The 25,122-nt window shown below is 50.3% G+C and overlaps 1 protein-coding gene across 3 annotated transcripts; it reads left to right on the top strand.

Moving 5' to 3' along the window:
- On the top strand, positions 40 to 16,667 carry IL13RA2 (interleukin 13 receptor subunit alpha 2). Of its 3 annotated transcripts, none has more exons than XM_021406116.1 (10): positions 40 to 300; positions 7,608 to 7,784; positions 10,055 to 10,206; positions 11,621 to 11,774; positions 12,382 to 12,502; positions 13,561 to 13,745; positions 14,822 to 14,979; positions 15,504 to 15,648; positions 15,807 to 15,909; positions 16,062 to 16,667. In XM_021406116.1, exons 2-10 carry the CDS (start codon positions 7,670 to 7,672, stop codon positions 16,159 to 16,161), a joined length of 1,233 nt encoding a protein of 410 aa, XP_021261791.1. In that variant the 5' UTR covers positions 40 to 300; positions 7,608 to 7,669; the 3' UTR covers positions 16,162 to 16,667. The 3 variants fall into 3 exon arrangements, with proteins under 3 accessions (XP_021261791.1, XP_021261789.1, XP_021261790.1); XM_021406114.1 differs by lacking the exon at positions 40 to 300 and adding an exon at positions 5,696 to 6,151; XM_021406115.1 differs by lacking the exon at positions 40 to 300 and adding an exon at positions 5,704 to 6,151 and having other exon boundaries at positions 16,349 to 16,667.

Genomic DNA, 25,122 nt, shown 5'->3' with positions numbered 1-25,122 from the left:
TTTACTACATCCCACGTGTGCAGTGCGCTTGCTTCGCTATCTAGGAGGGGATGTTGAGCCAGACTTCTGCAGTGAGCAAGCAGTTGCCTTCCCCTTCCTATTTCTTCATGTGCATCCTATACCCAGAACGCTCCCAGGCGGGCTGCTCGGATGCGGCTGCTTGAAACTCTCTCTCTAGATCCAGGAACAGATGCGAGGCTTTTCCTTTCATTTTTCCGGTCCAGTTTTCTTTCTTTACAGCCAGTAAATATTTTTTTCTCGCGCGTTGCCTGGCTCAGAGGAAAATCCGGAGCTGCTGCGGTAAGCTGTGATCGATGCTAAATATCACCCAGCTGCATTTCGTCCCAGTGGGAGTGGGAGAGCGTGTCTGCTTTGTGTCTTAATTCTGTGCCATTGCGTGCTGTTGAAACTCAATGTGCCTTTGCAGATGTAGTACAGAATATTGATTCTTTTTTTAGTGGTAGTGATGTTTGTGTTCTTGAAATAACTTCGGCTGCTCCGAGAGATGAAAGTGGTGCTGGCATCGTGGGTTTGAAGGCGGGCATGGTTGTACTTCTTTTTGGTATTTCCACTCCTGGTGCTGGAAGCGTCCCATCCCCTGTGAGCCATTCCGAAATCCTTCCTGTGCTCATTCCCGATGTAAGGGTCTTCTCATAGCCCTTGTGATATGGGAATCTTCAAATAGCTTTTAATATAATTAATGGTATCTAGGCTGGTCCTAAATGAATGTGGTCTCGCTAGGAGCTGCGTCAGCAGATGTTGCTGAGGTCTCTGTTCCTGGCCAAGCAGTTTTTCTGGATTAATGCTTGCTCTTCTTGGCACAGTGAGGTGGGTGCAGGGAGGTGGGTGCCAGTTCATTGGCATCTGCAAAGGGCAGATCCATCCAGCAACTTTCAAGTGCCTTCTTTTTATTATTATTAGTAGTAGTAGTATCATCATTATTTAAAGAGCTGTTTTTTTGTCCATCACCGGACCAAACTTCGTACCTTTGACAAAACACCCAGCAAAGCGCGTTCTGACACCCCTGTGTGAGCTGCAGGGACTCAGGCTGCTGGTGGTGATGCTCATCTCTGGTCACCATTTGGGATGTGCCAAGGCACGGAGAGTGGGTCAGCGCTCTGCGCCCTCCGAAAGCCCCAGAGCTGCAGGAAAACACCTCTCCCCAGGGCAGGTCCGTATCCCCAGGGATGCAGAGCTCAGGGATGGAGGGCCAGGCTGCAGTAATGGTGTGGTTGGGGCAGTAAGCTGGACAGAATAGCTGTGCCCTGTGCGTACAGCTCCCGCTGCGCAGCGGTGGTGTCAGGAGGCTGAGAGCGCTCAGTGCGAGAGGGTTCTGCTTTCGTAACAAATCCTTTTAAAGTTTATGTAGTTCTCAAGTGACCCAAGAACGAGACTGGAAGTAATTACTGCTGTCCTGCAATGCCCGGTACTCTGAGCTAGAAGGATGAAAGTGCGCGGACACAATGCAAATCTGCTTCTGAGGGTAAACTCTGATGGGAAAACAAGAGGCAGGAGGGGAGCGGGGATGCGGTGTGACAACGGGCAGCCACCTGCACGTACAATGGGCTGAGTGTGGGCTCGGCCATCCTTGGCCCCAAGTGCTTGGCCCTGAGTATGGGGCAGGGTGGGATGGTTCCCCCAGTAATTAGCAGTGGCATGCTCTTGAAAGCCTGGCTGCTGAGCATCATGTGCTGCTCCTGACTGAGCGGAGAGAGGCTTTTATGGAGAGCACTGATTTGCCCTGGAATCCTGCTTGGCTGATCTCACTGCACAGGCAGCAAATTGTAACCCCCTGTTGGAATGCTGCTGCTCCTTAACACTGGGCTTTGGGGGCCTTTTGTCGTCTAACCTAAATGAACCCAGTAACTGGATCAAATCCAACTGCCGGAGATAAACAAGAATTCAAGCAGGAAAAGCTCATAACCCCTCCTGGTCTCCAAATGTCTCCCAGGGCAGCTGCAGAGAGCTGGCCCAGGGGCGAGAGGAGCCTTGCTGGGTGTCTGCTATTAACTGTGTTTTCTGAACTCTGAGGGTTTTCTGAACGTTTGAGGGTCCTGGCACTGGGCTAAGCCTCCTCCAAGGCAGCCAGCACGGGGAGCTTGCTGTGCTGGGGTCGAGAAGAGTGGCTCAAACCGGGCTCGGCTCCATCAGCACTGTGCACAGATTGCAGGTGAAATCTCTGCACCTTGGAGGGACCTCTGGGTGAGCTGGGCTCAGTTTTGAGGTGGGAAGGCTTTGGGCTTTCCTAAGGCTCCTCTTGTTGAACCCCTCCCCGCTCAGTTTCCCCCAGACGCCCATTGCCCAGCTGCAGCATTGGCTTAGCCTCTTCAGCTCCTGCTGAGAGATATCACAGAGCCTCCCAATTCCAAAATGAATTTGTCATTTCTTTTGCTTGCTGTTTCTCTTGTCCTTCCTGCCTGGCTATCTCTGCCATCAGCCCATTCGCACTTGTTGCTCTGCCAGCTTTCTATCTCAGCGCTTCTCATCCCTCCCCAGTGTGTTTGCAGCAGGCAGGGCTCTGGCACACTGGGCTCTGCTCTCAGTCCCCTTCCATCCTGCAGCCTCCTGTGCTCCCTTCTCTGCTCTGCAAAAACCTCAGCCCCCAGCTGTGCCAGACCTGCAGGAGCCACCCAGCTGCGCTGTATAACGCAGACACACTCAGACAGCCAGGGATGTCCAAGGCAGGGATAATCCCCATCAGAAGCCATCAGCAGACGGACAGGGAAAACTGAGGGCTGCACTCAGCACGAGGGTAAATAATGACACTGGACACTGCTGGAGAGCTCCTCCTGTTAATTCCTGCAGTCCCACAGAAGCCACAAGTGTTTAATTTATCAGTGCAAAGGAGAGATTTTGTTTGCAACATCCAGCCTCGTGCTCCTCTATCCTGGCACGTCTCCCTGTGCCCCGCTCTGTGCAATTCCCATTGCTGTCCTGGAGACAACAGGTCTGCTTTGCATCGCTGATCCTCTTGTTCTGGCAGCCTGCAAGGAGCTCGTCTGATGCAAGCTGTGCAGCTTGCCTCCTTGAAGCACGAGGCAATTAAGAGGCTTTTATAAGTCATCGATTTTTCTTCCCGTTGGCAATGGCAGAGCCATTGCTCTCGATCAAATGAGACACACTGTTCGATACCCAAACGTTCTGCTCATCGCTGGAGCCTTTTATTTTTTTTTTTTTTTATTATTTCATGAAGTAGGAAGCGACTTATTAACACGGATCTGTATTGAGAACATGAAGGCTTTTATTCGGAGCGATCAGATCCCGGTGCTTTGACACGGGAAGGCAGCGGATTGTCTGACAAACCCAATCCAGCACAGCAGGGCTGAGCGCATCAAATGTTTCGAGCAGAAAGCACTGAAGGCCTTGGCCCATTTTTTTATCGCCCTGTCTCCAGCAATGAGCTCTTTGCTGCCCGCCTTGCCATTCGCAATGAGAGGCTCTGCCTTTATTTCCTCAAGCAAAATCGGGTTTTTACGGACGTGCAGGGCCGTCCTGGTGCCACAGCGTCTGCTGTGATGCCGTGTTTTGGCTTGGGGAGAAAAGTCACGTCAATATCACTCCAGGGTGGTGGTTATTGCTGGGCAGAGCCCGGGATGGTTTGGGTTTTCAGCATCTCCCACTGCCCTGCTGGTGAGGGGGCACAGAGCCAGGGCAGCTGGCCTAAGGGACATGGCATCACTGAGAAAGCATGAAATCAAGGGCAGCTGGGGCTGGGGCGGGGACTGCTGGGCATTGGGTGGTGGCTGGTGAGCAACTGCGCTGAGCATCGCTTTCATATATATATATATATATGTACAAAAATTAGTAATGACATATATATAAATAGTAATTATAATCGCTATTATCTCTGTATTCCTTTTCTGTCTCAGTATATAGCTTCCACCTCAACCCACAACTTCTCCTCCTTTCTCTATTTTCCAGTTCCCTCCCCCACTCCATTGGGAAGAGTGGGAAGGGCTGTGCGGTACCGAGCTGCTGCCGCGTTAAACCACAGCAGTCAAAGCCATCTGCCCCTTCTCTCCATCCCCCAGGAGGCTCCGCCGTGAAGGTCTTTTTTACACTTTCACCCCATTTGCAGAGTACTTAGGCCCAAATCACCTGCTTGTCGCTGCCCTGAGCTCTGTCGGAGCGCTCAGCTCCGCGTTTCCTGAAGTTCCGCAGTGCATTGCTCCGCCTGGATGGGAGCACGCCGAGTTCTCAGCCCATAGCGTTACAGACAGACGCTGGGCCACCTGGAGGACAGGTAGAGCAGTGCCCCAGCGCATGAATGAAAAGAAAAACGTCCTTAACTTGCAGAGAGAGCCGACCGGAGCAGGAGGTTTGTGCAGACGCCTTTCAGCACTGCTGCTCCTCCCTGCGTGCTCCAGCGCTGCTGAGCTGAGGCCAAGCAGAGCCCAACTGTGCTTTTTTCCAACCTAATTTTCTCAGGAACTGACCCAGTTCTGGCACTTTGGGAACTGGCGTCTGCCCTACTGGCAAATCCTCCTCATCTGTTTCAAATGATCGGTCCAGTGTGACCTTTTCTGCTAAAGTAGCTTACACAACGAAAATGCATCAGTGTTAAATGCTAATGTTGCACAACTCCGAAAGCAAGACCGTGCATTTACCAGCAGGAAGGAGCCTTTTTTCCCCTCCCTTTGTAGAAAGCGAAGAGGAAACAGCTAGAGCTGCATGACTGCAACGAAGGGGGAACCCCCCCTCAAGCCCCCATCCCCTCGTTACAACATCACAGGGTGCTGTACGTGTTGCACCACCCACTGCTGCTGCTCCTTGCTTCGGTTGCTGTTCAGCTGCGGGCTGGTGACCAACCATGAGCGAGACCCCGTGGTCTTTGGGGCCATTTCCCAGCTCAGGACCATGCATGGCTGCATGTGCTCACCACAGAATGGGGAGAATCCGATTTATTTGCTGCTGATCCTCTCCTTTGCTGCTTTGAAACGTTCCCAGTGACTCCGGCTGGGGAGCGGTTCCAGCAGCGATACCCTCAGCCCTGTACGAGTGTTTTGAGGGTTGTTTTCCTACCAAGAAGTGCTCCTCCTGTTCCTGGTGCTGTTGCTCGTGTTCCTTGGGATGATTTCACTGTTTCTCAATGTTTCTAAACTTGATGCAGGAAGATGCGTGCCATGGCCCAGGGCTTGTCGGGGCAGCTCCGCATCTGAGACATCATTTACTGTCCCACCTGGAGGGGAGCTGCTGCAATCCAGGCAGCGTGGAGGTGAACCACCCACTTCTTACTTGCCGTGACCCAGCTGATCCCTCAGCCCAGCAGCAGGAATCATAAGACTTTATTTTCCCTAGAGGACAGCAACGTGGATTTGGCAGCAGGGCTTTTATCAGGAGGCAAACCAGGGGTGGTGGCAGTGCCTGCTCCTTGCACCTTTGGCAGAATGCAGGAGGGGCTGGGACGGGGGAGTGATGCTGCACTGGCACAGGCTGCCCAGGGAGTGGTGGGGTCACATCCCTGGAGATGTTCCGGAACCATGGGGATGTGGCACTGAGGGACGTGGTGATGGGCACGGTGGGGGGGGCTGGGTTTGGACGTGGGGATTTTAGTGTTCTTTTCCAACCTGAATGATTCACGCACTGGAACAGGTTGCCCAAGGAGGTTGTGGATGCCCTGTCCCTGGAGGTGTTCAAAGCCAGGCTGGACGTGGCTCTGGGCAGTCTGGTCTAGTGGTTGGCAACCCTGCACTCAGCAGGGGAGTTGAAACTCGATCATCTTTGAGGTCATTTTCAACCCAGGCCATTCTATGATTCAGGGCTGCCCTTGCAGGACCTCAGTTGGACCACGTAGGCTATGCGTGGGGGTGATGCTTGTAGGTGCTGGTGACAGCCTGCACTGATTCTGAGGTTTGTTTTTCATTGTAATGAATCACCAAAATGTTTGAAACACACCTCTGACCCGCCGAGCTCAGTTACAGCAACAGTTAGCACCTACACTTCATAAATGCTGGCAGTGTCCTCGCCAGCTGCCGGCTTAACAAGGCCCCTGATTGTGTGGGACATGCCATAACACTGCAATGTGATATCTGATCCCTAAGTTGAACAGACTGAGCTCTATAAAAACCTCCACTGCTATAAGAAATGCGAAGTTCTGAGCAGAGCAGCCTCGGGGCTGCGAGGAGCTCGGTGCTTGGAGGCAGAGGTCCAGGTAAGAGCATTTTACTGGTATGAAACCTTTCTGTGCAACCCTCCTGTTTCTCCTTCCCAGCTCTGAAGCCAGCTCTCATTGCTGTAGCTAGCAACTTTGTGCTGAACCATGAGACCTTGCAGAGGCAGAGACTGATGCCTGAATCCCATGCGAGGGTTTGTAAGGACACGAGCCCACGTCCTGTTCGGTGTCCTACAAACTAATCCCAGCCATTTCTTTTGGCAGGAGCTTTTTCTCCGTCGTTTCAGGGTAAAACAGAAACATGAGCAGCACTGTTTACAGACGCATGGAGCGCTTCGGAGGGTTTGGTGTTCGTTTGAGTTGGAAATTAACTGATGAAACCATTGCGTATTTTTTGACTGCTGCCATGTGTTACCAGTTAGGATTTCTGCTTAATTCAAGCTCCCTCCTTCTTTCCTCTCCAGGGCACCCTGATCCTCTTCTCTGTGTTCGGTGGCATGGAGTCGGGGTTGGCTGCGGTTGCCCAAGCTCAGACCCCAGTTGCGTACAGCCTGGAACAGCTGCAGGCTGCTCTGTGTGCTCACACAAGGGCTGCCCTATTTTCTTACACAAGCAGAACTCAGTGCAGTGCACACGTGCATCTCTACTTCTAGCTAATCTGTTCCTACGCTTGTATCTGTATGTAAATGTTGAAGATCTATGCGTTAAGTCTCCCCAGAAGTAATGCCTCCTATTTATTGCCATGGAAACTGCAGCAGATGCAAAGAGCACAATAACACTGTTGGAGAGAGCACGTTCTCAGCTACAAACCCCTCTTTTTCAACATAGCCACTGCCCTTAGTTGGTATTTTTGCCAGCGATGAACAAGAGCTGCACACTGCGCTTGTAAGCACCTACATCAGCGGAGGTGCCCCATGGTCACTGTGCCACTGCTGGAACGCACCACGCACCGCTCACTGTGCCACATCCACCAGCTGGGTGCCATGAACATTCATCAGGTGCTGATGAATGTCAGCGGGTGCCGTTTTTTCCACACGGGGAAGGATCATCCTCTGCTGCCATCCCACCACCATCCGCCTCTGAAGTAGTGGGGCCAGCGTCAATACATGGGAGGCATTACTTTCGGAGCAGCCCGCCTCAGAAGGGCTGAGTGCTGTCTGTGTGTTGGAGAAGGGTGTTCTGGCGTGGGGGTTTCTAATGGGAGTGTCTCCGTGCGGAGGCGCTGCCGAGGGCCGCGTGCTGTCCCCCCGCCGGCTGCTGATTGACTTTCGTTTGCAGAACGCTCTTAGCAAGCCAGAAACTATTTCAAGCGAAGCCAAAATCTCAACCATGTGTTGTCATCCCTGAAACTGCACTCATTGGGGGGGAGGGGGGAAAGAAAAAAAAAAAAAAAAAAAAAAAGCACACACACATAAAAAACCAGAAAAATCCCCTCTGGGAAATGATTAATCAGTAAACAAGTAAAAGGCGATTGTCATCTGTGTGCACCCTGCAGAGGGAATTCCGGGGCCCCACCGCGGCGATAGAGCCGCTCACCGCCGCCGCGCTGCTCCAGCGATGCTGTGCCGAACGGCTCCTCCAGCGCCGGCCATGGCTCTGCAGCGGATCTCCCTCCTCTCCCTGGTGCTGGCGTGGGGCTGCGTGGCCTCCTCCTCCCCCCGGCACACAGCAGGTAAACCCGCTGGCAGCCCCCCCCCGGGCTCGGGGTCGCGCCGGGCTCTGCGTGGTTGTGTTGCGGCGACGGGCAGGTTTATGAATGGGCAGTCGGTAGACGGTGTGTTTAGTGGGATGTTTCCGCAAGTGGCTTCGAAGGGAGCAGAAAGCGGCTTGGGTGAACAGCCTGAGGAGTGTTTGATGTGGGGCTGGCGTTTACAAACACCACCCGGGTGCACAGTGACCCCAGCTGTGTGTGTGTGTGTGTTGGGGGGGGGGGGTTATTCCTAACGTAAGAAGTGCTGCTCGGTGAGCTGCTGGCCTCAGCAGTGGCACCTGAAGCACCAGGGTGGGCACAGCCCTTCAAACAAGCTGCTTGCACAGTGCTGGGATGCAGCCATCCCGTGTGTCTGTGGCTGCCACAAGGCACTGCTTCGTCCCCAAGGAGGTGATGCTGCAGTGAGAGCCAGCAGCACCCAGCTGTGGGAGGGGGTGGCTGCAGGATGGGGTGACCATGGGATGGGAGAGCTGTGCAATGGGACGGCTGCCGGGTGGGGTGTCTGCAAGATGGGCTGGCTTTGGAATGGGATGGCTGCATGATGGGATGGCTGCATGATGGGGTGGCCGGGGAATGGGGTGGCTGCTGGATGGGGTGGCTGGGGAATGGGGTGGTTGTGGGATGGGATGGCAGTACTATAGGGTGACTGCAGGATGGGATGTCTGTATGATAGGGTGGCTGCAGGAGGAGGTGGTTGCAGGGTTATCCAGCACATCAGGATGTGATTCAGCCCAGTGCAAACTGCATCCAGAAGGTGGGAGTTCTGAAGGAAGCTCTGAGGAGCAGGTTCCTTCCAGGCTGGATGATGCAGTCTTATGTCCTGCATGGAGAGTCTGAGTGAGACTTGTGCCTGCTGGAATAGAGTCATATTGAATCATTAAGGATGGAAAAGATTGCTAAGATCATCTAGTCAAGATCATCTAAGAACCTAATAGTGAGAAACTCCACAAGAGGCAACACTGATGTTTAAAAAGGAGTTGAGTTCTGGAATGTAACATTCAGTAAGCAACATCCTAACACAAAGCTTTTCCGTTCTCTCTCTCTGAACTTTAACTATCGTCAAAAATTACTTGCTATTGTTTCAAAACGATGTGGCTGACCAGAAAAAAAGATCAGGATGGGAACAAATTACAGAATGTTGTTGTTTCCAGAGACAGAAATTCCATTTTGAACCAATCCAGGGCTCTCTTGGCAGTTACGCTCTGGACTCCCAAACCAAGGCAAGTCGCTCTGCTTTCACAGCAGTGAGACAACCTCCACCATGAGGGAGGAGGCTCCCAGCCCTGCCCACTACAAGGGCCATGTCCCACTGGTCCTGGAGATGCCACCAGTCCCACTGCCACCCTCTGAACCCTCCGGGCTTGGCTCAGAGCTGCTGGGAGGCAAAGCGTTGTGTTTCTTACCTAAAAATACATCAGAGCTCCTTGTTTTCTCCAAATAGTTAGAATGTGTTGCTCCTTGCCCCAGCGCCTCCCTGCACGTTGCTGTGATGTCTGACATTGGCACCTAACACAACAGTTGGTCTCCCAGGAGCTTGAAGTGCTGGGAACTGTGGGAGCTGAAGATGGATCTCATTGGGAGGGCTTCCTCAGAAGTCATCCGTAATGTTCTCTGCCAGCTTTCTAAAGAGAACACATGTTGTGGCAATGCTGGACTGACCCGGCCGGAGATGGACTCCAAAGCACCACGAAGAAAATGCATCGTGCCATGAACACAGAGACACCCGAATGGGTAATGCCACCTCCAGAGAGTGTACGCAGAGAGAAAAATGACCTGTTACAGACATGGACTTTGTTTGAATGATAAAATGGAATGAGCTCAACCTCGTGTGAATGGCGTTCTCCAGGCAGAGCTTTGGGGCAGCGTGGTGCTCTTCCTAACCCCGAGCAAATGGAGGACTTGAAAGGTCATGGCAGGACAGTGGTTTTGTTCAGAGCACCTCCAAAGGGAGCGTCAAGGATCCCGTGCCATTTTTGTGCCTCCTCGATGGTTCTTGAGTGTTTTCTCTGAGCATCAGCGGAACCTGCTGGGTTTTGAGTGGGCAGGAGGAGAGGATGTGCACGTGTGCTGAGGGGGGGTGGTTGCACACCCAGGACCGGACCTGAACCAGCTGCGTTCCCCTCCACGCCCACAGCGTGCTTCATTTCCTCACATTTACTGCTTGGTTTTTTGATGCTGTTGTTATTTTGAATCAACATCCCTTTCACTCCCTGCTTTGTTTTCCAATGCAGTCGCTCCTCCCCGAGACCTTCAGATCACCGATCCCGGGCTTTTGGGTCCTCTCGATATAGAGTGGAAACCTCCACCCGACGTACAAACCTTCAATAAGTGCACGGTGAAATACAAGTGCGAGTACCGCAACGCTGGCGACAGGGACTGGGAGGTGAGAGAACGCACAGCTTCATCCTCCTGTACTGCTCTTGCTCTTTTATTTCTTGCACGGGTTTATATGTGCATTTAAAGCACCAGCAGGACTGGTAAAGCAGCACTTCCATGTGCTGTTCTGCAGGGTCAGTGCTTGGAAATGTTTGCCAAAGAGAAGCGTGCTCTGTGATTCCTCAGCAGCAGCAGTCAGGGTTAGAAAAGGGCTATTTCTGTCAGAAGTTTGCTGCTTGCTGCCAAAAATAATCCACCAATATCCAGTATAATCCCTTGTCATAAGAGGCGCTATGCATTCTAGAAAGTCTTTGTTTATAAGGTCTTGAACTCAGGCAGTGTCACATCCCTAGGGACGCAGCATGGTAAATAAATACAAGATTAAGTTTAATTAATTATCCTAATGATCAAACATTCCCTATATTCAGAAGACTGTTATTAATGAATGTTTCCTTCTGTCTTTTAGATAAGTTTGACTCCAGCTCAGCTCCATGATAAGATAGTTGTCAGCCTGACTCATAGATGCGTAGCAAGGCACCAGCAGACAGACATGGGGTTGCCAAAATGCTGTGGGAGCCCTTAGGAGAGGAAAGCTGCCAGAGGGGTGGGAGGGAAGAGGAGACACCCAGTGGCAGGCTGCGTGGTTGGCGCAAGGTACTGCAGAGCACCAAGAGATACGAGGAGGATATGTGCAGATTCCTGCCTGCTGGTTGTAATTGCTGTTTAATAAGCACAAGGAAAAAGAAAGAATGTAGTTAAAAAAAAATCAAACATGACAGAATTCCCCAGGTCACAATAAAAGTGTCTGCAAGGCAGAGCCAAAAGGAAGAAAATAGCACGGCTTGTAGTTGCCAAACTGTGGATGCCAGATAAGATGACAAAGAAATGTTGGCTTTAAGAAACAACCCATGAGGCCATCAGGGAATCCATCACCAGCAATGTCTGGCAGGAACATGTGGCTCAGAGGGGCTCTGATGTTCTGGGACTGCTGACCAAAGCCTGAGTGTGAGCTGCAGTTCCTCTTGCAGCAAGCACGTTGGCTTCGCAGCCCATCATTTCTGTCCTGGTTGGGTCAATGCGTCCCCTTCTCCCTCGTCATTTTGCTGGAGCTTTCCCCAGCTTATTTTTGTCTTGTGGAAGGGAAGGGAGTGGGAGCCTGCCCTTGGCCTTGACGCTCGGTCTGGGCTTCCTTTTATTGGGGTGGAAGGGAGGATTCACAGCCAGTGAGGATGGGCAGCCCAAGCAGCAGTGGAGTGGGTTGTACAAGTGCTGGAATAGCACTGGGAAGGAGAAGCAGGATAGAAATGAAAAGCAACATGAAAGCACCCAGATGAGCCTACCAGCAGCCATGGTGCAATGGTGGCTATCTATCTCTTCAGCTCAGCGACAAGAGGTGCTTATAAAATCTGTCTTTCAACCAGGTTATTTTTACTAGGAAACTAAAACTCAGAGTTGGATTTGACCTCAGCAGGACTGCTGAAGTGAAGGTCCAGACCCTGCTCAAAGGATGGTGTACCGATGATGTGGAGGTTCAGAGCGAATGGGTTTATGCCACCTTTCAGGTCCCACTGCAAGGTTAGGAGCAGCCTTTGGTACCTGGTGCAGCTTCCTACTTCGCATGAGCTTGCTGCATGCAGTGCTGCTGGCCTGGGGGTTGCTGCATGGCTGAGCCGTGGCAGGGCTGGTTGAGCTATCAGACACTGCAGCATCTCGCTGCTCCCATTGGCTGTGCTGTATGGAATTCTTGGGCTTCATTCCCTAAGCTGCTGCAACAAGCCCCCTGCTGTCAGAGGGTTAATAGGCCAGAGGGAGAACCAGAACCAGAACCAGAATCAGCATCTCCTGCCTCTCTCTCATTGCTCCAAGACCTTGCCATGCCTCTGTTGGGTTGCCCTGCAAGAGCTCCACTGCTGAATGACAGAGTCAGTTACCACCGAATTCTTCAGGTTGGAAAAGATCTCTAAGTTCACCAAATCCAACCCCATCCCACCCCACTGTGCCCATCACCATGTCCCTCAGCCACATCCCCATGGCTCTGGAGCACCTCCAGGGATGGTGACCCCACCACCTCCTGTGACCCTTTTTTTTGCCTTGACTGAGGCACACGATTGTTTGAAGCTGTACAATGACGTTTCTGGCTGATGCTTCGCTGAACAGTCATGATTTTCTTCTCATTTGGCAGGGAAACTGGAATCTAAGGTTCAGAATTTTCACTGCGTCTATCATGACTGGGAATACCTCAAGTGCACATGGCAACCAGGTCTCCTCGCTCCTCGTGGTGTAAATTATGGACTATACTATTGGTATGTATCAGCAAAATAGAATAATATCCAGGCAGCAATCAAGTGAACCACTCTTGGAAACACTCAGCATACTTAAATGCCATGGGGGTAGTAATAATGCATGTTTCTCAGTTATTTCTATTATATTCTTTTCTAACAAATATTTTTTTTGTTTTTGCAAGAAAAACAAAGCCAGAATGATGTGTTTTGGCCAACCTAACTTGTGCTTCATTTCCTATGATGTTATGGTGAGAATGATGGGCCATTGGGTTCTGTGACTTCGGGCTATTTGTAAAGAATAGCTGCAGCTTTTTAAAAATAGTCTCTGTATGGCTCATGGAAATGTTCTTCAAAGCAGAAACACCAATTTTACAAACTGCAAAGATCTGCTTGGAGAAAACCGTGGAAAAATTCGCGATTTGTTGCTAAAAACAAACGAACCCCAAATCCACAAAGACCAACAAACCTGCTGTTATTGAACTGCCTGTAACCAAAGCAGGCATTTGGATCTCGGTCCCGTTTTATCACGAGAATGGGTAGCCACACAGCCTCGCTATCCTTTGATCCCTGTGAGTTAACTTTCATAGCACTACCATATCATTTTTTTCCCCACATAATGGCCTGCTTTGCAGGGAGACTTTCATTAGGTGCAGAGTACAGAAGCCAGATTCAGCTCTGCCTCAGTGGCAATAACCCAACAGGAGTCACGTAAGGTGATGGGAAGCCCCATGTGGTGTTTCCAGCATGAGGCCTGCTTTGGGGAGTAACCTCCAGAGCCAGGAGGTGGTTTGGGTTGCTCTTGCATAACTACTGGCCATCAAACCCCCCCAGGTTTCCATTACAATCAGCTGATTTTTCTCCTCCTCCCCACATTTAACCCATAGAGGGAAAAATGCACAACGCTGTGCTTTGACGGGTGGGGCAGGCAGGACAAAAGGGGTGCTCACGGTTTAGGTCTGTTTGCTCCTATGTAAGTGTCCTTAAAAAAAAAAAAAAAAGAAAAAAGCTTTACCCAAAACTAACTGCCATTGCTTTGATTGCCTTTTTTTTGGTTTTTGTTTTTAATCTCTTCCTGCTAGGTATCAGGGTCTGGAGCACACGGTGCAGTGCAACGACTACATCCAGGATCACGGTGTAAACATCGGCTGCATGCTGCAAAACCTGAGCCAGGCAGAATACAAAGATCTGAGCATCTGTGTCAACGGGTCGGTGGCAGCCACCTCACTGAGACCACTGTATGCCACCCTGCGCCTTCACAACCTGGGTAAGGCTGGCGGGAGAGCAGCAGGGCTTGGGGGACCTGCATGGCCACTGAGAGCTCACGCCTTGCATGAGGGGCTCAAACGAATGTGTGTTCTTGCAAATGGAGAAGGGGTTGTGCATTGCTGGGCTCGATTCTCCAGCAGTGTTTTCAGGAGGCGATGCTGCTCAGTGCTCACCCCGCGAGGTTGCTAGGTGGTGCTGAGTGCCATGCTTGGCACTGGATGACTCCACGTCAGTGGGCTGCTGGGCAGGGAGCAGAGCGGCTATGGGTTTTTTGGCCCCAGCAGCACAACTGCAAATGTGGCTTGATTTCCTCCTGCTGGAACTGAAGACGCTGCTCTGCTCCTGCAAGCACAGGAGAGCTCTGCAGGCATTGCTGCTGAAAGCAAGCAAGGGGCAGGGGAGAATCAGGTGCAAGGTGCAATGGGGTCTGCCAGTGCCATGGAAACAAAAGGCAAATGTGGGTTTCAACCTCCCACCCCCCCCACACCCCCATACAAATGGAGAAAGAAAGCAAAGTGCAGCAGAAGACACAACCTGATACGCATGCTGACTCTTTGCTATGGGCACTTCCTGTGCTGATGCATTCCACAGAATCATTTGAGTTGGAAGGGACCTTAAGGGCCATATGGTCCAACTCCTGCACTGAACAGGGACACACACCCACAGCTCCATCAGGTGCTCAGAGCAACATTTACCCACATGTAACTGTCAGGGGATAAATGGGGTGTCCTCCTGGGTTAATTAGCAGGATTTCTGGATTCAATTAGGGATGTCGTGTTCTTTTTATATGGCTTTGGGCATAAGGCTGCAGTGTCAGGACAACACAACAGCAGTGATGCACTGCAGGGTTCTGGGCTGCCCTGCGAGAACAACGTGCCAAACACATCACTTGGCCACCAGCCCCGTCTGCACGTCCAGATAAAAACAACCCACCCTGGTCCTGCAGCATCACGGCGCTCCAAAACCCCATCAGTGGGCGTAAGGGACGGAGCCTGGTGGTGATTAACCGAAGCCAATCCCACCAGGATGCGGTCGGTGGCACCTCTTGACTTCCTATTCTCTTTCCTCCCCCAGCCAAGCCCTCGCCCCCCCAGCAGCTGGTGGTCTCCATGTCTGCGGCCGAGGAGCTCCGCGTGGCGTGGAGCCCGCCCGGCGGCCAAACACCGCCCCAGTGCCTGGAGTACGAGGTGCAGCTGGCGGAGGAGCAGGGAGAAGCCAAGGCTGCCTGGGCGGTAAGGAGCACACGGGGCTGCCAGCAGCCTGCTGCAGGGAGGGGAGGTGGGGGCCTGTCAGTGCGTATATATGGGCTCTAGAGAACATGGTTGGGTTTGTTTCCCTGATTCTGGTAGCGCTCCAGAGAAGTGACCTGGGACACAGCGTGTGTTGATGCGTAGGGCTTTTCCCTTCTGAGTTATTCGGTTTTAATAGCAAGAATCATTCAGTGGTAGGGGATGGCTGAAGGACGCGTTCTTTTAAGTGTCGCATTCTACATATGGATCTTCACAGCTGACTTCACAAATGCTCAGACACAAATGGTGATCATACACAGAGGGGCCCCATGAGTGTATGTGGTTTTCAGGAGGTTCAGCTCCATAACAATTACTGGCACTGGCTGGCCCGGAGCTATTATGAAACCATTCAAAACTGCCAAGACACAATCCAAGGATTTGCAAAGCATGTCCACCAATATCAGGCCATGCCAGAGAGCTACCGCTGGCCGCTCGGAACTCCTCACTGCTCTCTGTTTTCTTCTCAGTCTGTGTCCACACAAGTGGAGACCGCTTTCGCCATCTCCAGAGCAAACCAGAGCCGCGTTTCTTGTGTCCGCGTCAGAGGGAGAACAAACAATTTCTGTGCTGATGAGGGCTTCTGGAGCGAATGGACGCAGGAGTGTTTCTCTGGTAGGGAACCAACAGCCATCAGTTTTTGTCTGTAGTGAAAAAGTCAATATACTTTGGGTAAGGAATCGCTTGAACGCGTGGAGCTCGAGGTTTTAAGAACCAACGCAACCTGTTCTGCAGGATAGGAGTTTCTTATTTGTTATGATTTCTCTTTGCAGTATCCAGAAAAGAAGTCGAGCAGCTATTTATCCTCCTTCCAGTCATTCTGGGGTTGTCAAGTAGCCTCTTAATATTTATGTTGATTGGCCAGTGCAAGAAAAGGTAAGTGCTCCATCACCATGTCCATGCAACGTGCTCTTGCAGGGGAGAACTCAGCTTATGGCTGTAAATAAAACAATCTACTAGATGCTATGAGGCAAACACATATCAACAGATGAGCTAAAATCAGACACTAAACAACAGTTTATTTTCAGGAAACAGCTTTACAAGTGTGACTATTTCTGCCTCACAACAAGCCATAAAAGCAGCAAGGACTCAAATCCCGGTCACGTGAACCCAGACTGCTCCCGTTAAATGCAGCAAAGTTACTCACATGTAAAGCAGTGGAAATAATACCATTATCTTGCCCCAAAGTTTAGATGCTAGTGATAAACATGTGGCAAGTAAATGCTTCCTGCATTGGCACCGTGACGTGGCAATGTGTGATGGGGATGCCACCATGCACCTCGGTGCTGGCAGTGACCTTCTGTTCCCATTGCAGATCCCCAGCAGGAAAACCACTGCACACGGTGGGATGCTAACTGTGCCCGTGACTGCTGTTCTGCTGCTGTGTTTGATGGGCTGCTCTCACAACATCATCCCAAGGACAGCCAAGAAGCCCGGAGCTTTCTAGGCCAGCGTGGGTCTTCCCCGCCACGTGCCAGGCTGGTAGTCACAATGCAATCCTCAACGGGCCCAGGAAAACACGGGAGGAGCTGTAAACTGACTGCAGCAAACTGTTTCTAATAACAAGGCAAAGGGGAAAAAGGAGGCGTGGAAATTGTGATGAATAAAGATAACGCGTTGCTCTGGGGGTTCTATTTATTTGTTTGGTAATTTATTTTAAGGACTCTAGGGATCTGTAGCAGAACATACGCTGAAGGGCAGCCCCTCACCCAGTGCTGGGTGCCAGTGCCTGCATGCAGCCCCTCACCACTCCTTTCTTCCCAGTCCCCACTCCTCAGTCAGTTGATAACATTTAATTGCTCTGCCTGAGATAATTGCAATCGTTTAATTAACTGACATGCCTCAGCTGCTGCAGAGCTGAAGTGGTGAGAGCACGAGAGAAACTTTTGGTGCAGAACTCCCCGCCTCTGTGAGGGATGTGCTTACAAGGAGAAGTGGAAGGTTACTCTTGGAAAGGCAGGAAGGGAACTCCTCGAGGAAGTGGGCACAGCTCCTGCAATTCAGTGGCACCAGGAAAAAAAACAACTGGTCCATGAACTGACTGGGGCAGAAAGGAAGCTTCCCAACTGTGGTATTTAGACAAGATGCAACTCTACTCTTCACTACTTCTGGGTGATGGGAGGGAGCTGCTCTTTGCTTATTGCCCTGTGCAGAGTCCCCTTCCTTCCACCTCTAGTCTCCAGGCAGGATTTGCTAGGACAAGGGACACTGCCCTGCATCACACAGCTCAGATGATTTGCTCTGCTTGCTCCCAAGGCCAAAGTTGGGGCATCCATCAGAGCTGGGCAGGACCAAACTTGGACTCCAACTCTGTGCCCAAGATGGGCAGAGATGCTCAGTCACGCTCATTCTGAGGTCTGCATGGTAATTGCAGGAACCACAGCACTTGGGCACATCCAGAGATAGGAGCCATCTAGGCTCTGGTTTTTCCGAACTGCCTTCAGGGCAATAGTTACTCCTTTAGTCATGGTTAAAACCAGAAAGCACTGAAGAAAACTGTTGGAAAGAATCCCATTGAGGTTTCCCTGTTAATAGAAACACCTCCTGGTTGGTCTCTGATATCCTGCCAGGCCCTTAAGCTGTTTAAACTTCTACTACAAACACTGATGCGTTGTGAAAGCCACCCGTGTGAGGGAGAGGTAGGAAACGAGGCTGGTACGGATGGAACCTCACCCACTTTACCCCACAGGAATGCCATGCACAAGCATTTGGCCATCCAAACGCGGGGCCTGCAGCTCGCGTTCCCCTGGAACCTCTTGCTGCTGCTGCGTCCCACGCTGCGTGCTCTCCCCCTGTGTGCTGATGCAGTTTGCTCCGGAGGCTGCTGACCATGGAGCAGGGCAGGTCACAGGCAGACAGGCTGCTGTGGGAGGCAGAGATTGGAGACCACATGCCTGGAGCCCAGTGCATGAGCAGGGAAAGGTGAAATCCAGGGCAGGAAGCCCGGTGCCAGACGCAGAGAGGTCTCTGTGCGCGGGGGCACAGTGTGCTGCTCATGTCAGAGTTTACAAAATAGGATAACAGAGGGCAAACACTGCTCCTCTTGGCTGGCCAACAAACCCTGTCCTAGCAGGCTGCTTGCCAGCTCCCACAGCCTTGCCAGTGCAGGCAGAGGAACACCAATGTGTGCACTGCAACTCTGCATTTTCCACCTTTCTCCCCGGCTCCATCACTGTGGCTGGTGGCAGTGGGCGCAGCAGAGACCTCAGCAGAGCAAAGAGCTTTTTGCAGACCAAAAACTCTGCTAGAACAAGAGAGAAGCAAATGAGAACAGGCACGAGCAGAGATGGAGAAGGAACGGATGTCGTATTCCCCGGCTAAAACTCACCCCCAAAAAGATCAGAGCTATTTCTGTCACTACAAAATACAAAAGTTAGATGGAAGCTTGCCTAGAAACCTGCCTAGTAACAGAGGGATAAATTAAGTGCATCCGCTTATAGTACCTGCGTGCTGCGGCTGGACGGGAGTGTTTCGATGGGGGATGCTGGGCTCAGTCCTTCCTGGTCCTTCATTTGATATAGTCCATAATGAACATTTACAGTAAAGCCATTTCAAAATCCCTCCTCTGGCACACTCTGCTCTTCCTGTTCCCTCCTATGTCTGGCATCCCCTATGCTTGGCCAAGCATGTCTTTGCCAAACACACCCCTACAGCTCCTTGACATACCCTCGAGTCCAGGGTCTTTTTTCTGTCTTTGGCTGATAACATCTTAGAGCCGTTTGTTAAGGAATGGAAAGCACCCTTTCCTACGGAATAGCCTCCTCAGAGGATGTCAATACTTGTCAAACATGTGAAAGCACAACCCGGCGCGTGCTGCAGGGAAATGCAGGATCCATTTGCATCTGTCATATTCTAACAGCTTTTGGGAAGGAACAAAGGAGGAAAGCTGCCTACCGAGGTCACAGCAGTATCCGGGCGTACAGCATCGCCCTCCTCTCACCGAGCTCTATTTTCCAAATGCCAACAAGAGAACAATTTGAAAACCAATCTCCCTTCTGTTTGCTCGTTTTCCATCCTCGCATGTTTTCATTTTCCTGAATACGAGATGCAAACACTATAACCTGCCAATAAGGCTGTAAGGAGCTCCTCACTCCTCTTGCACAGAGGAAATGAAAAGGCAGAAGCTGCATCCCACCGCCCCGAGGCATTGCAGCTGAGAGTGCCCAGCTCGTACAGCCGCTGCCATCTCTGTGGCCACTGGGTGTCAGCATCCCTGCTTGATGGCAGAGAAGGAAAGGGGCAGCCTCACTTCCTCCAGAATTCATCATTTATTGCATGAAAATAAAATCGAGGCGATAATGGCTCGCACTGTGAGATGGATGCGTTTTGCTCTCTGTGCTGTTAAGTGGAGAAATGCCGTAACTTCCTAGAACAGAGAATACCCCAAATTGGAAGGGACCCATCAAGTCCAAGAACCATCAATAAATGTAAAGCATTGCATGGGCCATGGCTGGTTTGTGCAGCAAGGGACATCTGAGAGTGCTGCCAAGCTCTTGGTGTCTATGTACGAGCTGAATTTTCTCAGGAGGATGAGTGGTTCTCAGGGCTGAATCATCTATTTGAGTTGGAAGGGATCCTTAAAGGCCATCTAGTTCTACTCCCCTGCACTGAGCAGGGACACTGACAGCTGGACTCCTTAACACGGCCTCAGCGTTCCCCTTTCTGATGGCTCTGTTTGAATGAAGCCTCCAAAGCACTTCTCCAAAGGAATCAGCCACCTGCAGGATTCATTTTCACTTAGGGGGAAAAAAAAAAAAAAAAAGGAATAAATACCTTTGTTTTGTTTTGTTTTCAATGCTGGGAACAACTTCTTTCTGTAGTAAAACTAACTAATCTAGATATCTTTAAAAACACAAAGGGTGGCAGAGTGTTCTTCACTGGAACTCACACAGTGGCAGAGAAAACACGCATACCAGACACATGATGTTCTTGGGAAAAGATCAGTCTTTCAAGGCTAACATCTGTAAACACAGCAGTCCCTCAGCACCCAGGAACAGCATCCGGCTCAGCGCACTGCAGAGCTGTTTATCTGCCCACGGAAAGAAAGTTTGCACTGGAACACAGGTAATGTAAACTGAAGATGCTGGACCTGAGCATCCTTTGCAGGGTCTGGCTGCTGTCGGCTGAGCTGGGGAGAGCTCTGTGCCACTCAGAGGTCTCCATCTCCAGCACAAAGCCCAGGAGAGGACTCTCCGTACTTTTTATCTGATGTTTATCTGGTGTTCCTGCTCTGAACTGCTGAACTGGAAATACGCCCCAGCCTTTGAGACTCTTCGATCAGTTTGGTTGGGAGCTGCCCAGAAATTTTTGCCCACGCTGCCAATTTATTTAGAAACGTCACACTGAGAAAACAATCACTTTGCTGCCTGCAAGGTTCAGCTGAGTCCACTTTTGACAACAGAGAGCTTAAAAGGCCAACCACACTATTTTGCTGGGTCAAAAGCATGGAGCTCCAGGATGCACAGCTGGAAATGCAGCAACAGAGGAAAGCATTGAAGTAAGTCAGACACAGAGCTTGCATTGTCTGAGCTACAGCAGCCAAAGGAACCCAATGGGACATTACCTCAATGCTGCAGCACCCCAGAGCAGACTAAATTGGGTCCAATAAAACTCAACATCCACAAAAATGCTGTTGTGGGTAAATAAAGCCTACTTGTACGGCTGAGAGCAGTCAGGTTTGAGCTAACTAAACTGGTTAATTCTGGATGTTTCTGCATGTGCAAAGGAAATATTGCTTCATACACTTGGAGCCAGGCTCAGGGCTGGGAACGCACTGTCTCCACCACCCCTTGACTTTATGATGCTCTCCCTGGGGGAAATGCACTGCCTTGGCACGGCCTTGCCTCCAGAACCGTGGCATTTTTCATGGCTCCGCCAGAACTTGGAAAGGCCACAGCATAAAAATAGTGTCCTTGTTTCGAGATGTTTGTTCCTCCCATGCTTTGGGATGCATCAGCGAGGAGGTGAGAGGTGCAGATGGTGGGCTTGGAGCCGAGCAGTGCCAGCTGGCAGGATGGGGAGAGCAGGCACCAAGCTGTGCCCTCCCACTGCACCCCTGCAACATAAATTCCTGTTGGAAGGCAAGGGCTGAGCCCTCTGTAGGCTTCTTAGTTGCTGTTCTTGCTCCCTCATTGGAAGGTGCTGTTCCAGACCCAGAATGCTGCAGTTGCTAGAAACCTGCTTCTAATTCCTACCTTATTTCTGGCCCTTTTTATATGTCAAGGTTCTTCAGTCCAAATAGCTCCTCTCCTTTCTTAGCCAGAATAAGCACTACCCAGTGTCCTCCCGCAGAGCTTTCTCCCCCCATCTTTGGCTGCCAGGAGGATCAAGCTAAGCTCTGCACTCCCTTTGTGGTAGAAGTGCCACTGCCCAGACCGGTGTCCCCTCCCCACTCCTGTCACCAGGATGGCAACTCAGGCTCAACACAGTCATGGAATCATAGAATCATCAAGGCTGGCAAAGACCTTTAGGATCACCGAGTCCAACCCCAGCCCAATCCACCGTGCCCATCACCACGTCCCTCAGTGCCACATCCCCACAGCTCAAGTTCTGCTTTAAAAAATTCAGACTGGAAGTGCCAACTGACTGCGATACAACAGGAAATCATACTCATTTACTCTCAAGGAGCACAGAACTGACCAAGGAAAAGTACCACTTGCTGAGCACGGTTTGCTGCATGACCTGCTTTGTTGCATGGGTTGAATGATGCATCCCAAGTCTTCCTGTCCAGAAAGTCACCAAAGGGCTGCTCCATCCTCCAGTCAGCGAACGGGACCCTGATTCCATTCTTCAGTGGCTTTGGTTTACATCCAACACAGCACCATCCCACTCTGCTGCTCGTTTCTGCAGGAGGAGACACTCACAGCAGTGGTGCACACAAAGGTAAAACTGCTCTCAGTTTTTGCAATTGCAACCAGGCAGTGGTCTAACAGGCACCAGCCTGCAGATCAGTTTTAATGCCTCAGCAATTGAAATAACTCAAAATGCCACATTTACATCCTATTAAAATTTGATATTTAGGCTGTATATTAATTAAACATTAATTTATCCGACTTGTTGTTGAGGTAATTACAATTTGAGCTCAGAACATTGGATGTAACACATCTCTGCTTGATGCTGCTTGATCCATTTCTCCAGTGCCCCACTAGCAAAGTGCCACTGGAGTAGTAAAATCTCAGGCATTGCCCCAGCAACCTGCTGGCAAAATTGCATCCACATGCTGATCGGCCCTCAGCTTTTTGGGTAAGCAGAAGATAAGGCAACTCTTCTAGATGTATCTTATAATGAGAACTGCTTTCTCCTTCATGGCCTAACGCCTCTATTTTTCACAATGATTTTTCACCCACTGTGAGCAGCCTGGATAATTCTCCTGCTTTCACCCTCCCAGAGTAACCAGAGTTATTGGACTTTTGTCACTGCTGGACACTTTTCCATTTACAAGGCACCCAAATAATCTTGGACCCTCTGGCCCAGCAGCCCAGCCTTTTGCAAACTGTTCTGCAATTGCAGAAATTCCAATTTTAAGCAAAAACATTCAGCTCCAAGCTCATGTATGTGACTGTTTGTTAAAGATCTGCTGGTGTGCTTGTTTAATGGTCAAACATGCCTTGCTGCATTGATTGCCTCAGATAGACTTAAAATCACTCACCTGAAGACACTCCATCCCTGTGTTGTTCTGGGGTTGTAGCATCCCTGCACAGCCAAGAGGGAATGACACATCTCCAGGTATTTGTCAGCTCCTGACAGCTCCAGAGCGTGAGTTTAAGTATGGGTAAAAGCCAAAAGCAGGAGGCCTGGGACTCAACGAAAAATGAAGGAGAGGCAAAACAGTCAATAGCAAATTCACAGAGACAAAGAAATAAAAGCATATTTTGTTACATGCAACTTAGAATCATAGAATCGTTGGAGGTGGAAGGGACCCTTAAAGGCCACCTGGTCCCACTCCCTGCACTCAGCAGGGACACCCACAGCTCCATCAGGTGCTCAGAGCCCATCCAGCCTGACCTTGGGTGTCTGCAGGGACAGGGAACCACCACCTCTCTGGGCAACCTGTGCCAGCGCCTCATCACCCTTATTGTAAAAAACTTCTTCCTTATATCCAGTCTAAATTTCCCTTCTTTTAGTTTGAAACCGTTTTCCCTTATCCTATCACAACAGAATCTGCTACAGAGTCAGTCCCCTTCTTTCTTACAGCCCCTTTAGGTTCTGACAGGTCACTCTCAACCCTTTCTGGAGCCTTCCCTTCTCCATGCTGCTCAGCCCCAGCTCTCAGCCTGTCCTTGCAGGGAGGTGTTCCATCCCTGGGATCATTTTTGTGGTCCTTCTCTGGACACACTCCAACAGGTCCACAGCTCTCCTGCACTGAGCACTCCCCATCTGGTCGCAGTGCTCCAGCTGAGGTCTCACAGCACAGAGCAGAGGAGCAGATCCCCTCCCTCACCCTGCTGGCCACACTGCTTTGGATGCAGCCCAGGCCAGGGTTGGCTTTCTGCACTGTGAGGGCACATTGCAGGCTCATGTCCAGCTGCCATCCACCAGTACCCCCAACTTCACCAATACATTTTCATAACCATAACCAAATAATGGTGATCTTTGGGGGCTCCTTCCCAGGAAAAAGTGTCTGACAACTTTTTTTGCCCAGAGAGAAATGGAGACAAAGCCAGGTGCAGTTCTCAGCTCAGTATACTGTGACCCAGGAAGGAAACTTGCCCAAGAGACATCTGCATCTTTCTCACATGATGGATGCCCCATTTGGAACACCGAGTTACCATCATTAGAGAACACTCTTCATTAACTAAAAGCTAAATAATACTTCCAAAGAGCTACTGGCAGCTTGCTTTTATTCTTCAAAGAACACAAAAGGCAAAACAAACAGAAGACAGCACTGTACCTGAGCCAGGTGTGAGCACTGACCTCCAGCGGGCAATCCTGGGGCACCACCGTGGGTAATGGCTACAATTCAGGAGGAGCAAAGCTGCTGTGAGAGCAAGGTAATGGTGGTTAACTAAACCCTTCAAACTGAAGTAATTTTTAAAACATCATTTTTAACGGATACTCCTGGAGGAAGGAAAGAGAAGAGGGGGAATATTGCCATTTATCAGCGTTATTTTGTTTAGCATGCTTTGGTGGTAGAAATGTTGGGTTATCTGTGCTAATTTCTGCGGTTAAAAGAACCGTGGGCCATGGTCTGAGAGGGGGAGGAGAAATAAAGTTCGTTATCTCCATTTTTTGCTGTTGTTTTATTTTTAGGTCAGATCTATTTTTGACCAGGAAACGTTTTAATTGCTGAGAGAGGAAAGAAAGAGAGGGCATGTTCATTCATTTATTTTCTGATAGACCATGAAAAAAAAAATAATTAAGAGTGATTAAACCAACAAACTTTCTTTAATAAATTAATAGCAGCATCACAAAACCCTGATGTGAATGACCCAAAGGAAGTTGGGTAAGAGACAGTGTTTAATCATTCCCAAAAATGTTATCAGCCCCTGGTGGGGAGATAACGCAGGCTATAAGGCAGTCCCCTTGTCTGGTTATCTGGAGAAGGAACATCCATCAGAACGGGTCCAGCTGAGTAGCAACACTCAATGTATTTACAGTCCTAGCGCTGAATTATTTTAAAAACATTTATAAAAATTCTGTAAATTCTCAGTTTGGTTCTCGTTATTTACACCCAAGTAGAGCGGGCTCCCTTGTTGCCCATACAACAGAACTGGCAAAGGTAAGACGTGAAGGCTCCTACGCAAAGAGAATGCCATTGTGTGGTCCAACCAGTTGGAGGATGCTGTGGCCAATGAGCTATTCACACATGTGCTAGAAGCTACTGCCATTCAACTTATTGCTAAATGCTTTCCAAGTCTGCGGTTGGCTCTTCTATATATACATGTATATATATGTACGCGCACATATATACACACAGTCATATACATGGCTGTAAGATGAGCTATGAATTCACCCAAGGAAAAAATAAAAGTAGAACTCTGAAAGCAGTGTGATCTTTCTGATTTTTCTGTACCACTTGAGACATTCTAATCTGACACAGAAAAATGGTAGTCACAGAAGGCACAAGCTTGTGCCCCTGGCCAGTGCTTG

The sequence above is a fragment of the Numida meleagris genome, chromosome 8 (assembly GCF_002078875.1).
Source record: "Numida meleagris isolate 19003 breed g44 Domestic line chromosome 8, NumMel1.0, whole genome shotgun sequence".
Taxonomy (NCBI): Eukaryota; Metazoa; Chordata; class Aves; order Galliformes; family Numididae; genus Numida; species Numida meleagris.
Note: the sequence above shows the minus strand (reverse complement) of the source record. Positions and strands in the feature narration are given on the sequence as shown.